Raw genomic sequence first — 25,197 nt, 5'->3', positions numbered from 1 at the left:
TAGAACAGCCAGAAAACAATGAACAAAATGGCAATAGTAAGTCTACTTTGGATTTCTTTCTCTTCTTCTTGGTCAGAACTTCAGCCTCTTCCAACTCTGTGGGATGGAAGTTTTTAAGCATCCAGCTTCCAGTAGTTGTTCTTTGCCTGTCGTTGTGAAGTCTCACCTTACAGCTTAGCCGAGCTCAGTGCTCAGCCTAAGACTAGAGCCCTGATGCAGACTTTTGAAGTTTTTTTTTTTTTTAATGAGGTTCCTCCCTCCCTGATATTCTGAACATTCCAGCTTCCTCAGCCTCTCTGAACTCCAGTCTCTGTCTCCTCAGCTTGTCGAGAACTTAACTGCTTCCTCAGTGTGCCAGGGTCCAGAAAGTCTCCAGGCAGAAAGCCAGTGCAATAATAGGGCTCATCTTAATTTGTTTCCCATTTTTCAGAGATCACAGTCTGTTGTCCAGTGTCTGAATTTTTTTTCACTTGTTTTTCCAGCCTTTCTAGGTGTCTGTAGCAGAATTGCTGTTCCATTACCAGTTACTCTGTCATCACCAACAGCAGGAGTTCCATCCTTTTTTTCTTTTTTTCTGAGGAAGATTTGCCCCCAGCTAACATCTGTTAGCTTCCTCTTTTTTTGCTGAGGAAGGTTATCCCTGAGCTGACATCTATTGCCAGTCTTCCTCTGTCTTGTACGTGAGCTGCTACCACAGCATAGCCACTGACAGACGAGTGGTGTAGGTCCAAGCCTGGAACTAAATCCATGCTGCCGAAGTGGAGCACGCTGAACTTAACCACTAGGCCACTGGGGCTGGCCTAGAAGTTCTGTGTCTGAGTTTTCAAAAATCTTTTTTTGTCACTACTACAAATGGGGTCTTCTGCTGTATCATCTGAACTGACTATTGTTTGTATTTATGAAGACTTTTGATTTCTGCATACTTATTTTATATCCTGCTACTTTGCCAAATTTTCATGTTGTTTATAATCATTTTTCTGTTGACTGTCTTGAGTTTTCCAGATAGATACACAATCGTGTCATCTACAGAGAGAGACAGTTTTACCTCTTTTCCAATTTTTATGCCTATGGTGGACACCCTGTCTTCCATTCCCATTTTCAGTATAAAAGCTTCTAGGGCTTTCCACTTGAGTAAGAAGTTTGATAATTATTTTGTCTTTCTGTTGTTTGCTTCTATTTCATATATTTTTTTATCATTTTTTCAATAGATTGTCAACTCTTTGCGAGCAGGGACTATTCCTCTTACTTATGTATTGACTTACCATTCATTCATTTACTTGAGCAGATATGGACTAAGTATCTCCTATTATGTGCTATGTTCTGTGCTACTCAGTGGGTTGCAAACCAAAACAGACCCAGCTATGTCCCATCACCCCATCAACCTCCACCCCCCGCCCCCCGCCAGCATTAAGATCCTGTGGGAAATATAGACATTACACGAGATAACACAAGTGTGATGAATTTAGAAAAGGTGACAGAATTGCATGCCATAGAAGCCTGTAACAGAATGACCTAACAGTGTGGGGGAATCAGGAGATGCCTCTCTAAAGAAGTAATATTAAAGGAAAATCCAAAGGCACAAGAGACAGCTGACACTTAAAAAATCCATATTTCTGGAGAGAAGAGATAAAGTGGAAAGTGGATCACAAGAGGTGAAAATTTTGAGGTAGTTAGGAAGAACCAGACAGTAGAGAGTTTGGTAAGGCCTATTAGGATTTTGGACTTTTTTCCTTAAGTACGATTTTACTAATAAAATAGAATGATGTTTGCTTTTATGTGTATATGTGTACACACGTGTTTATGTTTGATAACTTCTTGCTGCACAGTGAGAACGAGATTGTAGGATGCTGAGCAGATAATTCACTTGTAACTGCTGCTCATTACCTTTGAACCAATGATTTTCCCCCATACAAATCGGAATAGTTGTGGCAAATGGGTTTTAACTCTGAAAGCTAAGTACTATTTCTTTTATAAACAAGAAGTATATTCATGTCTGAATTCTTTTAAAAAAGTAAGGAACACAAACTTATCAGTGCCATGGGAATTGGTATAGAACCTGAGTTCTGTTTTAAGAGAAACACAATCTTCTTAATGACTGTGGATTTGAATTTTCAATCCATACAATTACTAGCTCTTTGCAAAAATTACTAAATTGCTAGGAGCTTTGGTTTTCTCATCTGTAAAGTGAACTTATGTTTTAAGGATGAACTGAAGGAAGGCTTGTAAGGCCACTAGGGTTTGACTGGCACATAGCTATCATATCTTAGCTGTATTTATTAGCTGTTCTTTAAGAACTTTAGTTCTTAAATAAAAAGAACAGAAATAAACAGAAAGAAAGATAGATAGCAACAGGGACGCAGAGACCATAAATTTAGACATTCTCTTAATGATGACACCCTGATTATTCAGATGAGTAAACCAAATCTTAAGATAAGTAGTTTAATTAAAGTGTTTAATTAATGATTAAATAAATTGTAAAGCTGGGGTTCCTAAAAAAGGATCTCTTTTGGAAGATTCTTTTTCTCTCTTGTATGGCAATCAAAAATCTATAAAACCATGTTTCAGCTTGGCAAGAAGAATGGGGACGACCGATCGCCTTTGGTATTTGGTTAGTGGGACTAAAAAAAATTAAGCTATAAAAATTATTTCCTGGTTCAGATGATAATGAAACTTTTTCTTACTTGAAAACTGTTTTTTAGAGTTCTAGTTAATTAGCTTGTCCATTAACTAATTAGTCAGCTGCTAATGTATCGTTATAGAAGTAATGTTTTATCAGACTGTATTTTTCCAGTATATGCTACCTGTAAAGGGTGACTTCTGTGAGAATATATAACTTGACTGCACTGTAGTTATAGTAAGGAGGTGGTGTATGTACATCATCATATTAATAGGGTCTTCTCTCGGATGTTGGGGAGAGGCATTAGGGAGAAGGTAATTAGCTTTGTATCAGCAAAGCAGTTTGGGAGGGCTGTCTGCTTATCACCTGGAAATAGTTGTGTTATATAAGTGGCATCTTTGTAAAAATACTTTTTAGCATGGCAATACACCTAAGTTAAGTAGCCCACTTACTTCAGGTGATACTCAGAATAAGAAATATCTGCTGGAACCAAAAATGGATAGTCACTTGATGTTAATAGAAATTATCATTGATTTTTTAAACTTCTAAATGGGATTGTTTTTAAGTTAAAGTAAATATATGGGAAATTAGCAGTATCGTGTTTGATGTTTTAAGGTATTGTTCATCAGTTTTAAAAATCATTAATAATACTTTTCTTAAATTATGTTTTGTAACATTTTGCACAATATTTGTCAGACTTCCGTTTATTCAGAATGGTCAGAAATGAACTATAATCTCTTCACCTATTTTTTTTTTTGGTAATATGAATAAAGTTTTTAAAGAAATCCATGCCTCTTGTAACAAATTCAGTTAGTTCTAAAGTATACAAAACAAGTCTTCCTCTATTTTAATTTCAGTTTCAGAGATTTTCCTTCACAATTTATGTGTAACCTTAGACTCTTCAATATTTATATAAATGCGCATACATACATATATGCTTATGTAAACATGCATATTAACTATACATCATTTTAAGGTTAAAATTAGATCATATTTTAATATTATTCTGAAACGTATTTAACTTAATGTCATATCTTTCCAAGCTAGTACATATAGAATTACCTAATTCAGTTTATTGAATATTTCATTATAAGGGTGTTTAAGTTTATTAGTTTGCATGCTGATGGAGATTTAGATTAAATTTTATTTTTTTCTATTATAAAGAATTCCACTAAGCCCTATAAGATAGGTATTATCTTCTCCATTTTATTTTTTATTTTTTAAATTTTTATTTATATTTTATTTATATTTATTTTTATTTTTATTTATTTATTTATTTATTTTTATTTTTTGAGGAAGATTAGCCCTGAGCTAACATCTGCTGCCCATCTTCCTCTGTATATGGGATGCCTGCCACAGCGTGACTTGACAAGTCTTGCGTAGGTCCACACCTGGGATTGGAACCTGCCAACCCCGGCTGCCAAAGCAGAACACGAGAACTTAAGTGCTGTGCCGCTGGGCTGGCCCTATCTTCTCCATTTTAGACATGAAATTAAGACACAAAGAGGTTAGGTAATTTGCCCTAAAGTGCACAGTAGGTAAGTGGTGGAGCTCATATTAGAATCCACAGTCCCAAATACCACATTATATTACTATTTCCTTCTGCCTACCTTTACTCTGTTTACTGAATTGTAAAAAAATTTTAATGTGTAAAATATATCTAATGTTAAAACTCTCCTGAGGATAATTTAATATACTACCTTAAGGATAATGGAAACTTTAGGGTCACAGATTACACAACTGTAGTTTGTAGTTGCATCTAATATAGAAATAGAAGGTTTAAGCCAGTGCCACTCAAACGTTAATGTGCATTCAGATCACTGAGAGTAGGGGAGGGTCTTGTTAAAATGTAGATTCTGATTCAATAATCTGGAGTAGGGCCTGAGACTCTTCATTTCTAAAAAGCTCTGGATGATGCCGGTACTGCTGATCTACTTGTTAGTAGCAAAGGTTTAGGCAATTTATAATGACCTTTAGTAAATCTTGTTAGTTGTTTTGTTAAATCAGCTTCTTACATTATTTTGTTTATGCTATCAATTTTCATGAGCTGTGTGTGTTAAATGGGTGGGGGCTTTCTAGTAATTTCAGTTCTATGTAGCATTTAACATTGCTGGGAAAAATAAATCTTGGTTTCTGAGATATTAATGTACAGTACTTAAATGACTATAATCAGATCTCTTTGTGTACCAAATACAGCTTACGCACCTATGTCACCATTTCCACTGTATCATTCTTATTTTGAAGGCTGTAGCTGTAGTTGAACTAAAAAGTTTGTTTTACCACTAGTAATTTATTCTTTAGTAATATTAATAATACATTTTACACAGTTAAAAAATGAATACCTGTTCAGTGCTATGTACTGGGCACTGTATCGAGTGTTTAATTGGTATGATTTCATTTAATCATCATGACCTCCCTCATTTATTCATTCATCAACTCTTTGAGCACCTGCTCTGTTCTAGGAACTGTGCATACAATAGTGAGCCAAATAAGCACAAATTCTGCTCTCCTGGAGCTTAGTGCATTGGGGGATGCTATACAATAATCAAGCAATCATAGAAGTGTGATATTGTGAAAGAAAAGTTGTTAATTACAATATTTGCCATTGTCTCTATTCTTCCAAGCATCAAAGAGAATTCTGCTTTTGCCCTCTAAGCTTCTCCCACCTCGCTTCCTCCCCTACCCCACTGCAAGCAGAATTCTTTCTCTATCAGCTCGGTTCCTGAGCTGTTGTGATGCCAAATCTACCTCGTGAGTAGAGGGAGACGAAACTTTAGAAGTAAAAATGAGCCATTTGTACAAGAAAAGAAACAACAGAGGAACATGAAATAATTTATAATAGAACTAAGAAAAAAAAGAATACCTTAAAGGTCTGTTCATGTTAATTTGAAGGAGTAAATATCCTCAGTACTTTAAATGGGAGTCTTTTTAACACAACGCTTTTGTTAGGTGATACTCAGTAACTCATTTCAGTAAGTTATATGAATGCTTCCATGTGTTCAACTTTGTGGTAAGAGGTATAAAAATCAGGGGCTACCAAAATAGGATATAATTCTGTCCCTACTCTTAAGACTAATAAAGTTGTTGATGCACAAAATTTGAAAGATTTAGAAGACAATGCAAGATATATTTTTTTTAAGTACCAACATGTGTAAGCCTAGCAGAAAGCACGTTGTGGACCGATTGAGCATGCTGTTCTAAGAATGCTGTTTTTAAAAAATATATGATTCTGTCTTTTCTAGTAATGAGTTCTCTTTTGACTATTTACTTGATAGACACTTCTTTCTGGTATGAATCAGATCTATATATTTGACCTTTATGTATTACCCTCTGTTGCTGTGATTTCCAAAATGTTTTGTTTTCCTTACTACGATTATAATTTTGGGCTTCATAGTATTGTTTTGAAGATTATTACAACAGACTTTAATTTAGTTTCTGAATATTACAAGTAGCTCTCTGTAGTTATTTTTCTTATAAAGGGAGAATCTGAAAAATTTTTATAAATTTTATCTTGGAAATTAGTTTATTCATTATGTTTAATTTTAGGAAATGGTGCTCTTGCAGAACATTCTGAAAATGTGCATATTTCAGGAGTGTCAACTGGTAAGTCATTTTTTGTAATGTTTAAATTTCATGCATGACTTATATGGTAAATATTGAAAACCACCTGGTATCTTACAAAGTGATATTTGGCTATAAAAATTATTACTGCTTTTTGCAGCATGTAATAAGGAATGAAGTAACTGGAACATGGAGAAATTCACCTAAGATAAAATTGATACTTGTATGCCCATGGATTGGTTATACTTTTCCAAATGGACTGCATAATTATTTTTTCATGCTAACATTGAACCAGGAGAAAAGTTAGCTCAAGTTGAATTAGTATTTTCTTTCCATACAAAGTTTTTTATGAAGTGAAACTTACTAAAATATAGTTTTGGGTGCTATTCCTAACATTATAGCCTTAGAAATTAAGCATTTTGCTTGATTTTTAGAGTACCACTATACATAAAACTGTAGTACTTGAGTACACAATTTATATGCTGTTGAAAAGCAACCCAACAGTATATTTGTGTCCATGCAATTCAGAAACTTGTTGAGGTAAATGCATTTTTTTCACTCAGATAAGCTTTTATAACTTAATAATTACTTAAAAGCCCATAACTATTAAAATTTTCATTCTTAGGTGACCTCCACAGCTTTTATTACCATTTTTGGTGTATCAGCTGCAGTTACTAGGGGAACAAATCTTTTATTTTTGCATACAATTTTGGAAAATTTCTTTTGCAAAAAAGAAATGCAATTTCTTACTGTTATTTTATTATTTCCGTATATTCTTGATAAGTTTTCTGTGGTTAAAATTGTGCTTAGTGTATTCATCAATCTACTGATTGACTTCTTTGTGATATCTTGTAATTTGGTTATTTTTTCTCATGAAGCAAAACTGTAAGTTTCCTCTTTTGTTTTACGTCTGATTTTATATTCAGAGAGTTATTAGACTTAACAAGTACTCTACGACTTAGTGTACCCTGGCCAAACAAACTGACAAGCCTGGTTTCCTGAAATTGAAAAGCAGATGCTTTAGTAGCCTGCATTAATTCTTTCAGTTTGTTTCACCATTTGCATGTGCTTTCAAATGGTGTATAATTATATACATCAAGTAAAAGTGAGGTTATTTTAAAGACGACCTTAATTTTCTCCCTGTTTCTTTCTATTTTGAATAGCTAATGATAATTATGATTACTTTTACAAGTTGTAACTATGACGTAAGAAGGCTGTTCACAAACATTTTAACTTACACCACCAAATGGGTATTGTCTAATTCAATGATTTTCAAAATTTTTGATCTCAAGATCCCTTTTAGGCTTTTAAAAATATTGAGGATTCTCCAGTTTGCTAGGGCTGTCATAACAAAATACCATAACTGAGTGGCTTAAGTAATAGCTGTTTATTTTCTCACAGTTCTGGAGGCTAGAAGTCTACGAGCGAGGTGTTAGCGGGGTTGGTTTCTGGTGAGACTTCTTTTCCTGGCTTGCAGATGGCCACCTTCTTGCTGTGCCCTCACCTGACCTTTCCTCTTTGTGCACTGAGAGAGGGAGTCTCTGGTGTCTCTTCCTCTTCTTGTAAAGACCTAGTCCTATAGATTAAGGCTCCACCCTTATGACCTCAGGTAACCTGAGTTACCTCCTTAAAGGCCTAGCTTCCAAATGCAGTCATATTGGGTGTTAGAGCATCAGCAAATGGGTTGGGAGAGGGACACAGTTCAGTCCACAACAAGGACTTCAAAGAGTTTTTGTTTATGTAGGTTATAGCTACTGATATTTACTGCATTAGAAATTAAAATTGAGAAATTGTTTAAAAACTCAATTCATTTGCAAATAACAGTAATGAGTCTATCACATGTTTACATCAATAACAAAAATTTGTGTAAAAATGTATTTTCCAAAGCAAAAACATCAAGAAGAAGAATGGCATTGTTTTATAATTTTGCAAAGTTTTTAAAGATTGCCTTAAACTAGCTGCATTCTCACATCTGTTTTTGCACTCAGTCTTTTGTAACATGTTGCTTTGTTTGGCATGTATGAAGACAATCCAGCATCACACTGATAGACAATTTGAAAAGGGAGGAGTATTTTAATAGCCTGTTCAGATACTTGTGAATATTATTCTTTGATGCTATACCAAAGCTCAACAAGTGGTAGTTTCTTGAAGCTTAGTTGCAAGTGGAATCTGCAATCATGTGAGTGAATACGTTGTTCTCTGTCATGTAAAAATCCAATGGCCTTTTTAGCCCTTTGAATGGATTTCTTTTTTACCGCGCATCATTTTGTAATTTGCATTAGTTGTTTGCAAAATATTGTTTTTCTGAGTTATGCAGATTTATATGGAGTATGGTAAGTTATGGAAATTTGGAGAGATCCAGAATTTACTTAAATTCTGAATTTTGCTTCAACTCATCAGGATTAGATTCTACTTCTTACAGTTATCTGTTTGCTTGAAATTAGACAACTAGGCTCTTGTTGAGCACTGAAATTACCCTTAAATTCCTATGTGAAAAATATTCAGCAGTTTAAAAATTCATCACTTAGACCATGTAAAACATGTTTTGCATATTTTAATCTTGTTTATTTTCTTTACTCTTTTTTATTTTCTACTGATATATTTCAGACATATATTTAGAAATGTGTATTAGTTTGCTGTGGCTGCCGTAACAAAGCACCATAGACCAGGTGACTTAAACAACATAGTTTTATTTTCTCACAATTCTGGAGGCTAGAAGTCCAAAATCAAGGTGTTGGCAGGGTTGGTTTCTTCTGAGGCCTCTCTCTTTGACCTGTAGGTGGCTGTCTTCTCCCTGTGTCTTCGCATGGTCTTCCCTCTGTGTGTATCTGTGTCCTAATTTCTTCTTATAAGGTCACCAGACATATTGGATTAGGTCTCACTCATCTGACCTCATTTTAATTTAATTTTCTCTTTAAAGACCCTGTCTCCAGATCCAGTCACATTCTGAGGTACTGGGAGTTAGGACTTTAACATAACAGTTTTGGGAGTGACACAGTTCACCCCATAACAAAATATGTTTTAATTAAGTGTATTTATACATCAATAAAATACTTAATTTCAGAGGTCATTGAAACCTTATTAATGGCTTATTGTTTTTCCTGAAGGTTGGTCTTATAAAATCTTTCTTTTGTAGAAAGAGAAGAATCATATGAAACCTTTCCCATTATACCATTAAAAAAAAAATAAATGGATGCTGTCTCATAAGGTGCTTTTGGATATAGAGATTCATCCCAGTTTTTCTTTGGTCGACATGGAGATAGAGAAATGTAACGCTTGATACACTATAAGCCTTCTGAATTCCTTGCATCCCCAGTTGAAACAAGAGACCCTTCAGTGCTGGTCTACGTGGAGAACTAACCTTTGGAAGAATCTCTACATGTAGGACTTGCTTTCTCTTGAGACCAAGCAGTGGAGGTGATGAGATAGCTCGGTGTTCTCTGGTGCTCCATGTTTCTGCGTCTCACCTGCCCTTTTCACCTCTGCTGCTCCATTTGACAGTGCTCACTGCCATAGCCCATTCATCATTTGCGTTCTGGAAATTTTACTGGCAATTTTAGAAAGAATTTTAACTTGTCTGCAGTTAGTATTTTCAGGTAATTTATTGTCCATATCAGGACACTTTGAAAGTGAAAGGGTACACTATTTTTAATTATGCTGATACAGACAAGACTAGGACTGTCTTAGACAATTTGGGATGTATAATGAATTAAATTCATTTAGCATGAATTAAGCACCTGATGTGGACCTTGTGTCAAGAAGTGTTGGGAGTAAGCAATGAGTAAAATATTCTTGTCTCAAGGAAGTTACCATTTAATGGAGTAAATAGACATGTGCAAAATCCTCCTATAATGTGGTCTTAATGTGGTCAATCCTGTGGTAAATAATGAGCATATTAAATTAGATAATGAATTTATAAAAGGCCTAGTTACAATGTCTGGTGAGTAGTAAATGACTCAATATTTTTCTTATTTATTATGAAAGTACTAAGTGCTTAGTTTTGCTTATTCAGGTGAATTTTTATAGGAATTATTAATTTCTGATTGATAATATAGTTTGGGTTCTTATGCTTGGGATAATTTGTTCTATTTCTAACATTCTGTTCATTTTCATCTTCCTCAAATCTTTGCCAAGAGAAATAAATCTTTGCCCTTTTTCTGGTTCTTATGCTACAAGTAGTAGCATAAGAAAACATAAATTATCAAAAAGTGTGTATCTAGTTATTATATAATGGAAAAGAATTATTGGATAAATTCTTATTTTTTATATTTTTTCTTTACTTTAGAACTTTTCATGTTCCAGAATTTTAAATCTGCTTTTGTATATAAAATAGAGAAAGAAGAAAAGACAAATGGTATTTTCGTGAATGTAATAATTTGTGAAAATCATTATGAAATTATATCATAGAAACTGCCAAGTAGTTTAATTGTATGTATGAGAGAGTAGGAAGGCCATTTTAATATTCTTTTTTAAAAATGTCTAAATTAAATCTCATGTTCTTTTTTAAATGTCTAAACTTTATAAAATAGCTAAATTTTACTACTCATCTGTATAGAATGAAACGTTTTTAGGTCAAATTGATTTATAACAAGATCTTTGCACATATTTAAAAAAATATTTGACTTTTTAAATGTATCTACTTTTAAATTGAATTTTACTCTATGATCTATGGTATTTATTTGAATCAGAATAATTATAGAAATAATTTGATTATGCCCTCCCTACTCTTAATTACTATTTCCAAATTAAGTTTTTTACTTGTTTTCACAAATACTGTTTATTCATTATACAAGTTTTATTAAACATTTATAAAAATTGGAAAAAGAGCAGAAAGATTAAGAAAATTACTCATTAACCCTGAATTCTTAGTATAATTAATAATAGGTTTTATTTGTCCTTTTTCTGTGCATACCTTAAAAATAATTGTGTATGCATTTGAATTATAACTAATTTTATCTCCTGCCCTATTTAACATTTTATAGAATACATTTTTTCTTTATCATTATTTTAATAATTGTATAAAATTGCTATCTTGTAGCTGTATTCTAATGTTCTTAAACATATCAATGGATTTTTTCCACTGGGTTCTCTATAGTCTGGGTCATGTTGCTGGGGACATATTAATATATGTTTAGCACTTTTTTATTTCTAAGGCTATTTTTTTAGTATAGATTTCTAGAAGTGGAATTTCTGTATCAAAGGTCATAAATAATTTAATGATTCTAGAAACCTTTTGACAGATCGCTTTCAAAAAGGTTTGTACTAGTTTACACAGCTATCTGCAACGTATGAAAGCACTTAAATTGGGTATGATCATGTTTTTCCTATTTAACTTTTTTCTTACCATGTTTCTATAAAGTCCCCAACCTTTTATTTTCCCCAAACTGTTCAGAAATGTCACTATTTACCTCTCTTTCTGATTCATTGCCTGGAGTTATAACATTGCAAAGAATAGGAGAATGAGATTGACTTTCCCTTATAGTTAGGCAAAAACTACCCTGAAATTTAAAAAAGATTTTGTGGTTGCTAATAGGAACAGATGTTGAGACTTGCTGCTTTCTCAAGTAGATAGTTTTTACACATGAGGATTAGCATGTTATTTCTAATTCACCAGTGATACAGCTTCTAAATTTTCCTACCTTATAACGTCCATAGCTGAAAGCTCTATCTGAGGTTAGCTTGATCTTGAGTCTGCTTTACATTTGACTTGGAATCTTCTGTCAGGCAAGGCTGACATTTCTGAGAGCTGAGAAAGAGAATGTCTATTTAAGAAGTTTCTTTCTTAATCCGTGTTCATATTAACTGAATTAGCAGAGTATATAAAGTGGATTTCAAGTAATTGTTAAGTATTTTTCCTTTATTCTGTCATAATTTTTACTCCATCAAAATCGTCACCCTTTCTTGCTTTTGTGTATCTACATTTTATAGTTCCTTTTCTAGTACTCAAAGGCCTAGCACACTGCTGGTCCTCTAGCCTTTTAAAACTAATAATTGAGTTGGAGCCGTTTTAATTAGGATATATTTTTGTCTAAATTGCAGTTAATTTGCTTACAAGTTAATTAGCAACATTTTAACATTTTACAATAGTGCCCTACACTATTGTAAAATGGCTTTTGTTTTAGCCACAGGTTGAGACTTAAATACTATAATATGGTATTTTGAAGTTTCCCTGGAAGAATATCTAGTCTGATAACACTTTTATTATTCTAGAATTTTAAGATCTTCCAAATAAAGAATCTGAAAGGAAATAAAGCTTAAACTATAGTGACTTTATACAGTTTACAATTATTTTTTAAATATGGAAAAGTTGCATGAATAAAGTAACAGGTGGAAATAATCCTGAGGATCTCGTCAAGATGGCGGCATAGGCAGACTCTGAACTCATCTCCTCCCATGAATACAACCAGGTTACAACTATTCTTGGAAAAACTGCTCTGGATAGAGAACTGAAAACTGGATAAAAAGAACCCCCACAACAATGGACAGTCCTCACTAATGTGGAAGAGGCAGAAATTCCTTCTGGAGAGAAAAAAAGCCACCTTCAGGAGCAGCAGTGTTTCTCAGCCATCCAGTCGGGAGCCACCCTAAGGTACGCAGCCCTCCCTGGAGGAGCAAGGTCTAGAGTGTGGGCCGATGCTGCTATAAGCATCCTTCAGACTCAGCACATCTGAGACAAGAGTCTTATTTGGCTTCACTGGCTATTAACTGCAGTGGGGAATACCCCCAGAAAAGCTGTTTATGAAACCCAAAAAGACTCAGGTCTTAGAGGGCCAATACACAAACTCACCTGTCTCAGCAACCTAAAATCACCAGAAAGAAGGCTGACAGTCCTTTGGTGAAAAGAGACTCACCTGGTGGGCTCTGGGGGCATCTCAGTGAGAGGAGGGACCTTTCTGGAGACTGAGACATTGGTGGTGGCCATTGTTATCACCTGGTCCATGCGTGCTGACACAGACAGGCAGACACCATTGAAGTTCTTACCCTGTCCTGTTAGCCCAGGGGTCTGCCACACCCACTAGAGTGCAGATTTAATCTAGTTCAGCCAGGGCAGGCAGCCCACCCTGGCCCCACCCAACAGCAAGCCCTCAGGTTACTTGTCCTGTGTTGACTGGGTGCCTTGATCCTCTACAGGCAGGCACGTGTGTCCGCTTTTGTGGGGCAGCACCTGTGTGAGGACCAGGTGAACTGTGGGGGACATTGGTGGAGAGATGAGGGCCTCTGCAGTGGGGCATTGGGGTATGCTTCAGGGGGTTGGGAAGTGTGCATGGACCAGGACTGTGTTGACAGTGTTTGTGGTCCTGTGGGGGTGAGGCTTATCAGTGGCAGAAGACCTGTGCTTCACAAATAGCCATAAAAAGGATCAACCCGACCTTCCAAAACCTGAAAAACAATCAAGTGTTCCCTTGCCCAGGGCCAGCCCCACTCAGCTGCACTCCTAAGAGAACTGACAACAGCCTTGTAGGCCTGAAGCCTATAGCAACTGTAAGCCTCTGAGCCTAGCAACCAGCTACACTGGGTACCTACCCAATTAACAGGAAAACTGCAACAGGAGTGTGCTGTTAGATCTTGTAGCCAACAGTGCTGAGGCTAGCCAAACCAGATTTACAATCAGCTGGCCAAGGAAAGAAAGACTAGTCTCCCTGGGTGCCTGCCTTATGAGTAGCTCTGCCACAGCAGAAAGACACAAGTAGCCCTCAAAGGAGTCACTCCTAGATTATTTCGACTGGTGACAAGAGGGAAGCACACTGCTGGGCCTCAAAAGGCATCTCTTACATAAGGACACGTTTCCAAGATCAGGAGACATAGCTGACTCACCTAATACATAGATATAAGCACAGAGAAAGAGGCATAATGAGGAGACAAAGGAATACATTCCAAACAAGGGAACAGGACACAACCCCAGAAAAAGGACTAAATGAAACAGAAATAAGTAACCTACCTGACAAAGAGTTCAAACAAAAATGCATAATGATGCTCACAGGTACTGGGAGAAGACTGGATGAACACAGTGAGCTCATCAACAAAGAACTATAAGAAAATATAAGAAAAGAACCAATCAGAAATGAAGAATAAAATACTGGAAATGAAAAATTCACTAGAGGGACTCAACAGCAGAGTAGATGATACAGAAGAACAGATCAGCGAGCTAGATGAAAGAGGAAATCACCCAAGCTGAGCAGAAAAAAGAAAAAGGAATGAGACAGAATGAGAACAGTCAAAGGGAACTCTGGGACAATATCAAGCACAGTAACATTTGTATTATAGGTGTCCCAGAAGGAGAAGAGAGAGACAAAGGGGCAGAAAATCTATCTGAAGAAATAATAGCTGAAAATTTTCCTAAGGAAGGAAACAGACATCCAAGTACAATAAGCACAGAGAGCTCCAAACAAGATAAGCCCAAAGAGGCCCAGACCAAGACACATTATAATTAAAATGTCCAAAATTAAAGAGAGAATCCTAAAAGCTGCAAGAGAAAGGCAACACGTTGACATACAAAGGAAAGCCCATAAGGCTATTCAGTGGACTTCTCAGCTGAAACCCTACAGATGAGAAGAGAATGGCATGATGTATTTAAAGTGCTAAAAGGAAAAAACCTACAGCCAAGAATACTCTATCCTTCAAGGTTATCATTCAGAATGGAAGGAGAGATAAAGAGCTTCCCAGACAAGCAAAAATTAAAAGAGTTTATCACCAAGAAACCAGTTCTACAAGAAATGCTAAAGGGACTTATTTAAGTGGGAAATCAGTGACCACAAATAGGGATAAAAAAATTATCAAAAAAAAAAAAAACCCCAAAAACCAGGCAATAAATCATTGGTAAAGGTAAAAATATAGTAAAGGTAGCAGATCAACCACCTGTGAAGATAATATGAAGGTTAAAAGACAAAAGTACTAAAATTACCTATTTCAATGATAAGAGGGTAAGGGATAGACACATACAAAACAGGAGATTAGATATGATTTCAAAAACATAAAATACGGGAGGAGGGGAATGAAAAAGTAGAGCTTTTAGAAAGAGGTCAAGCTGAAGTCTATCACCTCAATATAGACTGCTGTATACGTAGTATATAGGATCCTTATGGTAATCACAAATCTGAAATAATCCTATATCTATCAAAGAAATTGAATTAGTAGTGATAATCTTCCAAAACAATAAAATACTCATATTGTTTCACTGATGAATTCTGCCAAATTCTAACAAAGCAACACGTAGTCTCACTGTATGAGTTCACAAATGTGGTCCTCGTTATGCAGACAGTCCAGGGACAGGTTAAGTCTCTGGCCGTATGTCCCGGCCATCCTTCTACCCCAGGTCTCTCAGTCAGCACTGCACCTGCCTGACATCCAGTTGCTAGGGAGTTATTAGGTGAAGCACAGGGGATTTTGAGGGCAATGAAACTTTAATGCAGTAAATTATAATCTTGAACATGAAATTATGCATACTTTAAAACTCATAGAACTCTACAGCCCCAGGAATGAACCGTAATGTAAACTGAGGACTTTAGATCATAATAATGAAACAATATTTTTCACTAATTTTCACCAATGTAGCCTGCTACTGTAAAAAGTTCATAATAAAGAGCACCGTGTAGTAGGAATGGGGGAAGGGGCAATATGGGAACTACACGTACTATCTGCTCAATTTTCATGTCACTCTAAACCTCTGCTAGATACAAACTATTAATTAAAAATTAATAATCTGGCATTACTGTCTCAGGCAGAGATCTGATTTTGCTAACGTTCAACAATCAGATAACATCTAGACATTAGCTCGAAACATTGTCTACTATGAAATGTTAACCAAATGAGATTTCATTGCATCTTTAATTCTGTGGCGGTAGGAACACTGTTTGACTAGGTTAAATGAAATTTTCACATACAAAAAAAAGAATACGGTTTAGCCTTTTTGTAGTTTTATCTAACAGGAAATTTAATAAGCTACCATTATTAATCTTGAATCAACTGAATGATTGAATTTCCACAATACCTTCGGTGCAGTTACTTCTCAGACACACCCTGTTACCTGGGCATACCAGGATCTTCTGGGCTTTTGGAACATGAAAGCCTATATGAAAATACATCAAGATCATTTGTGGGGGGGCTGGCCCCGTGGCCGAGTGGTTAAGGTCATGCGCTACGCTGCAGGCGGCCCAGTGTTGCATCAGTTTGAATCCTGGGTGCGGATATGGCACTGTGCCACATGCCACAACTAGAAGGATCCACAACAAAGAATATACGACGATGTACCTGGGGGCTTTGGGGAGAAAAAGGAAAAATAAAAAATAATAAAATCTTTAAAGTTTCTCCACGTCTTTAAAAAAAAAAAAAAAAAGATCGGTTGTGGGAAGTTCATTCACAATTGAGAGAGTTATTGACATCTTGTTGGCAGAAGACTAGAGGAAAATTAGTAATAAATTCTTCTCAGTTCAATATTTTCATCTTGTAGTTTACTGGATTCCCATCTGAATCAAAGTTGGGCTTCAGAAAGATTATGGAATTCAGTGTGCACTTGAAACCCCTATCAGAGAAGTTGTGTGGGAAACACACTGATGTGGATGAGACCATGCAGAAAGGCAGCAAAGCACAGGGGCTGAGAGCAGGGCTGTTGGTGCCCGAGGATCTGATGATCCAGTTTCACTGGGAAGCCACATGAACCTGGGAGAGTCAAACTGTCCCTTTGTTTTCAGTTCTTTTCAGGAGCATTCAGATTTTAATGGGTCTGACCAATAGCATTGTCTGATGCTAAAAATGATTGAATACTGGTAAAGCCGTTAATAAAAAGGACTAGACTTCATAAGTGAAAAAAAAAATAAAGTAACAGGTACAAGTGGTCCTTTGTTACCTTTCGTATATGATTTTAATGTTATTTTCAGTTTTTCAATCAATACCTGGACCTCTTGCTAAACTTAATAAAAAGAATTTTACCAGTTCTTTTAACCAATATTATACAGTGTGTCTTTTATCCATGTTTCAAATGAGGAAAGGAAAGAAAGCTTATTGTATTTTAGGTGATAATGGATTCATTAGGGTTTTTAGAATTTCAGAATATAAAAATAGAACTTAGTGTGAACCCGAGAAACTATCCTTCAGATGAAGAAAGTAAGTAGAGAATACAAGACAGAGTACATTTTTTTAAAAAGACCAAACACATGAGTTTAGGATACTGTTAATTTTTAGAGACATTGCCTGCCTTCAGAGAGTTTATTTATGAGACACTTAAGCTTTTGGAGTAGAGCACTCCCTGTAGGTTTTAGAAAAGAAAGTAATGGTAGTATAATTTTTATATATTATGCTTTTATATGTAATATTATATGCTATGTAATTAAATCTTATAATGTTTTGTTATACAATAATATATTTTATGTGAAGCATATTTCTGTATTACAAGATCATAACTTTTCATGTATTATAAATATTTTTTGAACAATTATATGTTTATAACAAGATTATTGCATCTTAGAGTTTTATATTACATTATTATAATAAGCAAGAAATAAATTCAGCATTAGAACAGTAAATGGGAGCTCCAGGAACGTAGACAGAGCAGATCGTAATGTGACAGAAGTGTGTGATGCTTAGATGGTAGAAGTGAAGTTCGTCCACTCAAGTGAGTGGGCCAGATCCAGTGAAGGAATAAAAACGAGTTGCATTCAAACATTTGACATTTTCTTCTTCACTCTATAACTTTGAGAATAATCGTTTTTCACCTTGAGAATAATTCTTCAGTGTGACATCATGTTAATTATTTGTAGCTTTGCTAAGGCGTGAGTTTGAATTGGATGTGCTGTGCAGCTGTTGTGCAGAAGCCAGTCACTCAGCAGGGGGGCGGACTGCACACTGGTGTTCAGTTGACAAATAGCCTGATTTAAGTTAGGGGGTGACTTGATCTGAAACTGCAGTACTGGAAAGACAATATCTGGAACAAAGCAGATGATAGTTCTTCTCTACCCCTCCCCTAAACACTCTCTGAGTATTGTGTTTGTTTCTGGGCATCGCCCTTGACAGAAAGACACTAACAGTGGACCACACTCAGAAGATGTATCCTAAAAACCATGTCAAAACTGATAGAATTGCCTTAGGAAATGATGAGCTCCAAGGCCAATTTATCTTCACTCAGGTGCTGATTTCTGCCTTATTTCTTCTATATTTCCAGCAAGAATCACAGTAAACTTCAAAAATTAATAATTTTTTCCCATTCAGGAAATAGAAGTAGTAGCTTACATAGCATTTTAGTCTTCTGTAGAGCTTAAAATTAGAAAATTTAAGTACCAGATATCAATAGTTTTTATGCCCTTACAGGAAAAAAATGCCCTTTTATACCCTTTAAAGAAAAGATATAAAAGATTGGATCTTCTGTATTCATCTTATCTGATGCTTTGCTAGCAAAAGTCAAAATTATTCTTACTTGTTAGAAATTTTAGGGTAAAGCTAGTTACATAGTTCCATTAACAATCCTCTCCTCATCTTGTTCATATTGTGCTGTGACCTACTGGAACTAGAAAAACTCTGTTTTTTCTATTTTTTCTTTGTCTTTTTCCATATTTTGTGTCTCTTTTGACTTTAAAATTTTTTTATTTTACTGCCATGTAGCCCCTGATTATTATTTGTTTGTTTGTTCTGGACATTAGTAGCCTTAAAGAAACCAAGGAATTACCTGCCTTGATTAGAGCTAATGACCAAGTGAAATGTTTTGGTCCTTAAAAAACATCTCTAAGAATAATAGGAATAAATAGATTGCTGCATTCATTCTTAAGTATCTGTGCTAATGCAGAGGAATATTCATTTAATTATAAGCAGCTGGGTGTAGGATTGCCTGCTTGCTGTAGAAATGTGTGATTGCTGATAATAGGTCTGAGGGTAATGAGAGAGTGTCCTGAGTGTGAGTGGTAGCTTAATATAAATTTTTCTACTTGGACTGGTTCTTACTTTTTAAATAATTAAAAGCTTCCCCATCTTAGACTAGTAAGTATTGCAATTACAGAAATTGTTTCCATAAAAAGAGAAGTTCAGTTTTCTAACTTCCTGAAAAAATTGGAATGAAAATTGGAGTAATTCTAGGGGAACATGAGTCATGTCCAATCTCTGTCTCTTTCCAGCTCTGTCCATCCTCAGTGTGTTGATGGTTCTGACATTCCCATTATGTCAGAGCTCAGAGGTATTCAAGGAGTCTGAACAACAAAGGGTCAAGGAAATCAAGAGACTAGGTGGGGGCCACAAACCCAGTCAAGTTGCAAGAAGAGGACTTTCAAACTAAAGTCGGTTCTTCCTAGCCTTGGACTTCTTGTTTCCCATTGAGGTTGCAGGGCTTAGCTGTGTCGTATGGGACAGTCTGACAAAGGGCCACTCTTGTGCTTTAACTTCATTTATCTTGCAGATTCTGATACTCACTTGATACTTGCCCTGTGGCCCATAGACTTCATAATCAACATGCTTGCTTTCTAAGTTCTGACTCTGTCCAATATCAACCATCTTTAAGAATACTACCACATTTCATTGTCACCCAACCTTCTCTGCTTCTCTGTTCCTCTTTCTTTTCCAGTATCTCCATCAGCCTTCAGCATCCCCTTATTGCTACTATTCTACCCCATGCCCTAATCATCTTATCTATAATTAATGTGTATATATATACCTTTTCCTTATTATTAAAAGTTGGCTCTAGAATGCTGTTTATAAAATCTTGTTTGATTCCAAAGAGTCTAAGAAGCAGTTTAGTCCTGCCTGCAGTCCCTACAGAGACTGGAGGCAAGTAGGAATCAGTCTTAGAAGCTTTAAAACTAAGTATACTTTCTTTCTCTGTGTTATCATAGATTCTGTCTTTGCTTTCCATGTTAATATAGGACCAAGAGATCTTTTTTCCAAGACAGATGACTTTTATCTTTATTGAAGTCTTTTGAGGCAGCTCTCCCCCCGCCCCCACCCCAATAATTATCCAGTGTCATAGGGAGCTCCCTAGTGGGCAGTAGTGTGCCTGGATGGTCAAGAGTCCAGCTTCTGAGCCTATTGCCTGGCTTCCAGCCCCAGTTGTGACACTTACTAGCTTTTTTGTGATCTTAGGAAAATTACTTAATTTCTCTGCGCCTCAATTTTTTTCTTATCTGTTAAATAGGGATAATAATATGAAGAATTAAATAATAAAAGACATGAGAAATGGAAGTACCTGACATAGTAACATTATCATCAGCCATGGGATCCACAGGCCTGACCACACACTCCTCACTTTGATTTTATCACAGGCCTTGAGCTCGTGAACCATAAACTTCTGACTTGCAACAGAAGTATCTTCAGCACTGTGCACCATACTTAGCCTTTAAGTTTTCAAACTGCTCCCTTCTCCCAAATTAACAGTGGGCCTGTAGGTATCTGGTTTTCTACATGTTCTAATTTTGCCATGTCTCAGTGCCTTTTATTGCTTGATAGGCACAGTATTTTCCGTGAATTGCATGATTCACTTGTTAACCTTCAGAATCATTCTTGCTCTCATCCCATGTAGCCATCCACAATCACCACTTGCTTACTAATTTTTATTTTGGAGATGGTATTTTTTTCCTTCAGTACATTTATTTCCATTGGAATCAAACCCTTCTTACTAGTGTTTTCAACATTTGGAATTATTTTTGTATCCATCAGCCATTATGGAGTTAATATTTATAAACCACTCTGTACTCTGAGATAGCTAAAAGCTAGTCACCACCGTTGACTGTAAATGTTATCCTTTATAAACTGGGTGAGTGTGCTTTGTTAGATAGTGAAACTTTCATTGTGTAAAATTTTACACGTAGAGGAGCTTCTGTATTTGCTTTTTACCTGATCTCTTTACCTCACCAGTTTTTTTTCCCCCACAGGATATAGCATCACAAAGTAATCTTTACAAAATATTTGCATCATATCACTTCTTTTCGCAGTAGCCTACCTTGGCTTGCCTAGTGTCTACAGAATTGAGTCATTAAATTCTTTTAATTTGGACTATGCTCTTTGTTCTGGCTTTGTACACTTTGGTTCTGTGAAAGAAATCCTATGTTAATAGTCAAGTAAACCCTCCCTGGTCTATACTTATATAATGCTGTTTTTAGAGAGGGGCTTTGCATCTTTTTAATAATACCAAGTGCCCTTTTGATACATTGTTTAAAATTACTTTAAATACGCATTGTATCATTTAGGACTATATTGTCATATACTCTCATAATTGTTTATGTGTTTCTTGGATTCAGTCAATAAGTATATCCTATTATTACAAAACTACAATTTTCGTGACACCATGAATTCTCTTCATACTCTCTTTTATGCTTTTCGTATGTATCTTAAGTACTTAGGTGGTCTGTAAGCAGGGCTGCGTTTTGCTTGCATTTCAGTTTTGTGATTTATTAAAACCAAAAGCACAGAGATCTTGTGTCACTTCTAGTCTCTACTACTTCTAGTCATAAAGTATCAACCCTTGTCAGGTTTGAAAAGAAACCCAGTTCTTCATTTGTAGAACAGGAAATTGTACTTTTTTTTTTCTTTTACAACTAGTTCAGCTCTAATAAATTTCCTTTGCCTGCCCTTTTTTTTCAGACTTTAAAACATGAAATCTCAAATCAAAGGGCAGTTTATTGGACATTATTTGGAAGTCATCCTCTCCTCTTGCATGTGTCTTCTAAAATAGAGGTGGTTAGAACCCTCGCTATTTTTTACATGATTTTTTTAAAGATAATAGTTACAATGCATAAATCTAGTTTAAAACCATAGTTCTTTGCTTCTCTTTGAGGTTATTGAAATAGTATCAGGATGAACATGAAGAAATCTTGAGTATTTCCCCGTCATTTTTGCCCTGTTTTCTAATATACAGTGAGATCTTTGTATTTTAAACCCGAAACTAGTATCAAAGTTTTATTAACTCCATCAGGAAATCTTTATGTATCCCTTCTTCGCTTAATTCTCCCTTTCTTAATTGACAGCATACAGGATAAATTAAAGACTGTATGTTTAGGTTAGCCTTTTAATGTAGCTTAACCAGTAGCATTGTAATAATGCCATTTTCTTTTATTTTTCATTCTAGATGTCCTGTACACTAAAACCAATATGTATTAAATAGGCTTTTTAAATCAGGTAACCTAATCACTGCATACTCCTGTGATGAAGATGCTCTCCGTCTGAGTTGAAAGTTGCTGTCTTTTGAACAAACATTTGGAAACCTTTAATTTGGGGGTTTCTATTTCTGGAGTTATGGGAAATTTATCAAAAGTAGAGATATATATCCTACTCCTTCAAAATACTTGAATGTTTGTTTATATCTAAAGATACTGACCAAAGTAAATTAAATGGATATGAGTTTTTTTGTAGATTTTTGTATTCCAAGAACAGAAAGTTGATACTGGTTATTAAGAAATATAGTAAGAAAGGAAAATGAACAAAGACTGAAATATAACCATTTCTGCCATGATGCCTTGTATGTGTTCCTGGGAAATCTCATATTCTGCAAAATCAAATACTAAACTAACAGACCTTATGAGAAAAGTAGTGTTGGTACAGGTCCCTTACAACTATGTACCTTAGTAGGTACAACCTAACAAATAAAACATCAATCCAGATACTCACACTGTCAAATATCCCCCGACATTTACACCTAGAATCAGTCCATACTTTGCAGCCGTATACTCTGGGGCTCATACTTCTCCCTTAAAGACATTTGCTTCTAATGGAGACTAATTTAATCAATTAAAAATATAATTTAGAGATATCCTTCATCAATTAAGATATTTTGTTTTATAGCAGGGAAATTTCTTCTCATCTCCATCTGTATTTGCAGTCTCACAAGATAGCTTTATATAGAGGAAAGTCAAGCAGTTCTTAGCTAGTAAAGTAACCTCTTCTTGTAATAAAGGAAGGCTATTCTATAGAGTTTTTATATTTTTTCTTCAACTGTGAAAACTCCTGCCTCTGGTTACTTCAAATCATTAATATGCCGGGAATAAAATTTTTCACAACTTTGTATTATACTGGCAAGATTCCTCTTTTTTGCCAATTACATAGAAACTAATTCTCATTGAAGAATTAATCAGACTGTGGCTAAAGTAATTATGTATAAGCAATAAAGAAGGTATGGGTATAATAAATGAGGGTAAAAATGTAAGATTTGATATATCCTAAATTGGGAGTGTAGTCAAAATCTAGAAAGATGAGGTTCAAACTAGCAGAATCATATAAACACTTTGGTCTAAAACAAAGAGATTTATTCCTATAGCAGTCTGTTGTGAGTATGTATCCCACCTCCATTCTTACTCTGGCTTCTACCTTGTCAGATAACCAGTTAATTGTGGCATAATTTCTTATCCTTTCCAGAGCATAGTGGTGCCCAGTACATATAAAATGAACAGTCACTGCCCTCCTTCCCACTTAGTCTGAACACAGCCTTAGTAGCCATCTTAATACAGCATTTCAGGCATTAACACCAACCCGTCTGATTGCATATCATATGCTGTTATTTATTAATAATTTACTGTAATCTAAGCAGCGTGCTAAGTCCTTTGCCAAAATGATTGTATTTAATCCTTCCAGTACTCTGTATGGTAGATAGTGTTTTAGTCCCCATTCACAAGTGAGGAAATGGAGGATTAAGTATTATTAAAATGATTGCAACAATAAGTCACTTTAAATCTTTTATATAAAAAGGTATAATATAAATATAGTGTATATAATTAGGGTAAATATAATAAAATAAGAGAAAAATGAAATTACAGTTGATGGTAGGTGCATGAGCTGAAGGGTTACAATGAGTTGGGAATGGAAGATCATTAGAAGATAGTGAAATAATGAAAAAATAGAGGACTTAGAGGAAGCCAATTGGAAAATTGGAGCAGATGTTAGGTGATAAAACAGGCCTTGATTCCCTAAGAGGTGGTGAAGGCAGGCTCAATCTCTGACTTTGAAATTTCTAGTTTTAGTCACTGTGAGGCCTCACTTTACTTATTTCTTGTGCTTGAAAATCCTTGAAATTGTCTTTGGTATTCATAAAGTAAATTTCCTATTTATTTGAATTAGGAAAAGTGAGTGTTCTTTTAATCAAATGATTCCTAAGACAATAAAGATTCAGAATATAGGATACAGAGAAGGTTTGGGAAACACGCAGTTCTGATCATGTTGAATTTGAGGTTGGAATGTCCAGTGGACATTTGACTGTGCAAAATCTCTGTGTTAGAGATTTTAAACCCATGATGTATAGACCATAATTGAAATTGTAGGAGTGAATGAGATCTTCCATAGAGAGTGAGAAGAGCAGAAGGTTTGGGAATGAACCATGGACACCAGCATACCAAGAGCTGGCTGAGGAAGGAGGATCCAGTGCTAGGGAACTAGCACAGAACAGTCAGAATTAGGAGGAGAACCAGAAGAGCTGATGTCAGCGAAGTCAAGGTAGTACAGCATCAAGAAGAAAAAAAGAAATCGCTGTCAGGGACTTCAGAGAGATCAAGTACGGTGGGGACTGAGGGTCGTTGGATTTGGCAGTGAGGTCAGTGATGGCCTTTGCCTGCTAGCAAGGTTTTCATGAAGTTGAGAATTGGAAGTCCCATTTCAGTGGGTCGAAGAGAAATTGCAAAGTGAGAAAATAAGGACAAATCTTTCAATGCATCCTGATGAGCTATCGAAGTATAGTAGAAATATATCATGATGATGAGATGGGTGGCATGATTTAGGGCTGAAATAGACCGTAGAGATATTCAAATAGCAACTCTTTATTTTAACACATGAGGAAACCAAGACCGAGAAGTTTTAGTAGTTCACACTATGGCAAAGGCAGTAAATGGCAGGTAGGACAGACGGCATCTAGGTCTTCTGATTCTAAATCTACCAGTGTGTATATGCAAATTCTTAACCCAAAAGGAAGGGAAAATTTTTTTAATGGTTTCTAATGTTAATCGTACTGTTTTGGCATTTGAATTTATTCTTTCTCAGATAGAGAAGGGAGTAAGTTAGGGTTGTGCTAGAGTATATTTACCTACATGCCCAATGTATTGTACTTGCAAAAATATGTTAATAAAAAG

General features: G+C 35.5%; 1 protein-coding gene across 2 annotated transcripts in view; it reads left to right on the top strand.

Annotated features, from left to right (window-relative positions):
- Window positions 1-25,197, top strand: part of LRP12 (LDL receptor related protein 12) — an 86,205-nt gene that overhangs the window by 38,469 nt on the left and 22,539 nt on the right. Inside the window, exon 2 of one of the 2 annotated variants that reach the window (XM_001494687.6) lies at window positions 6,164-6,220. The exons of the other annotated variant lie outside the window; for it this stretch is intronic. Coding sequence (XP_001494737.1) covers window positions 6,164-6,220 — 57 coding nt within the window. The remainder of the gene's footprint in view (window positions 1-6,163; window positions 6,221-25,197) is intronic. 2 annotated transcript variants of the gene reach the window in all.

Source organism: Equus caballus, chromosome 9 (genome assembly GCF_041296265.1).
Source record: "Equus caballus isolate H_3958 breed thoroughbred chromosome 9, TB-T2T, whole genome shotgun sequence".
Lineage (NCBI taxonomy): Eukaryota > Metazoa > Chordata > Mammalia > Perissodactyla > Equidae > Equus > Equus caballus.
The sequence above is the reverse complement of the archived record's forward strand: the minus strand, read 5'-3'. Positions and strand labels throughout refer to the sequence as shown.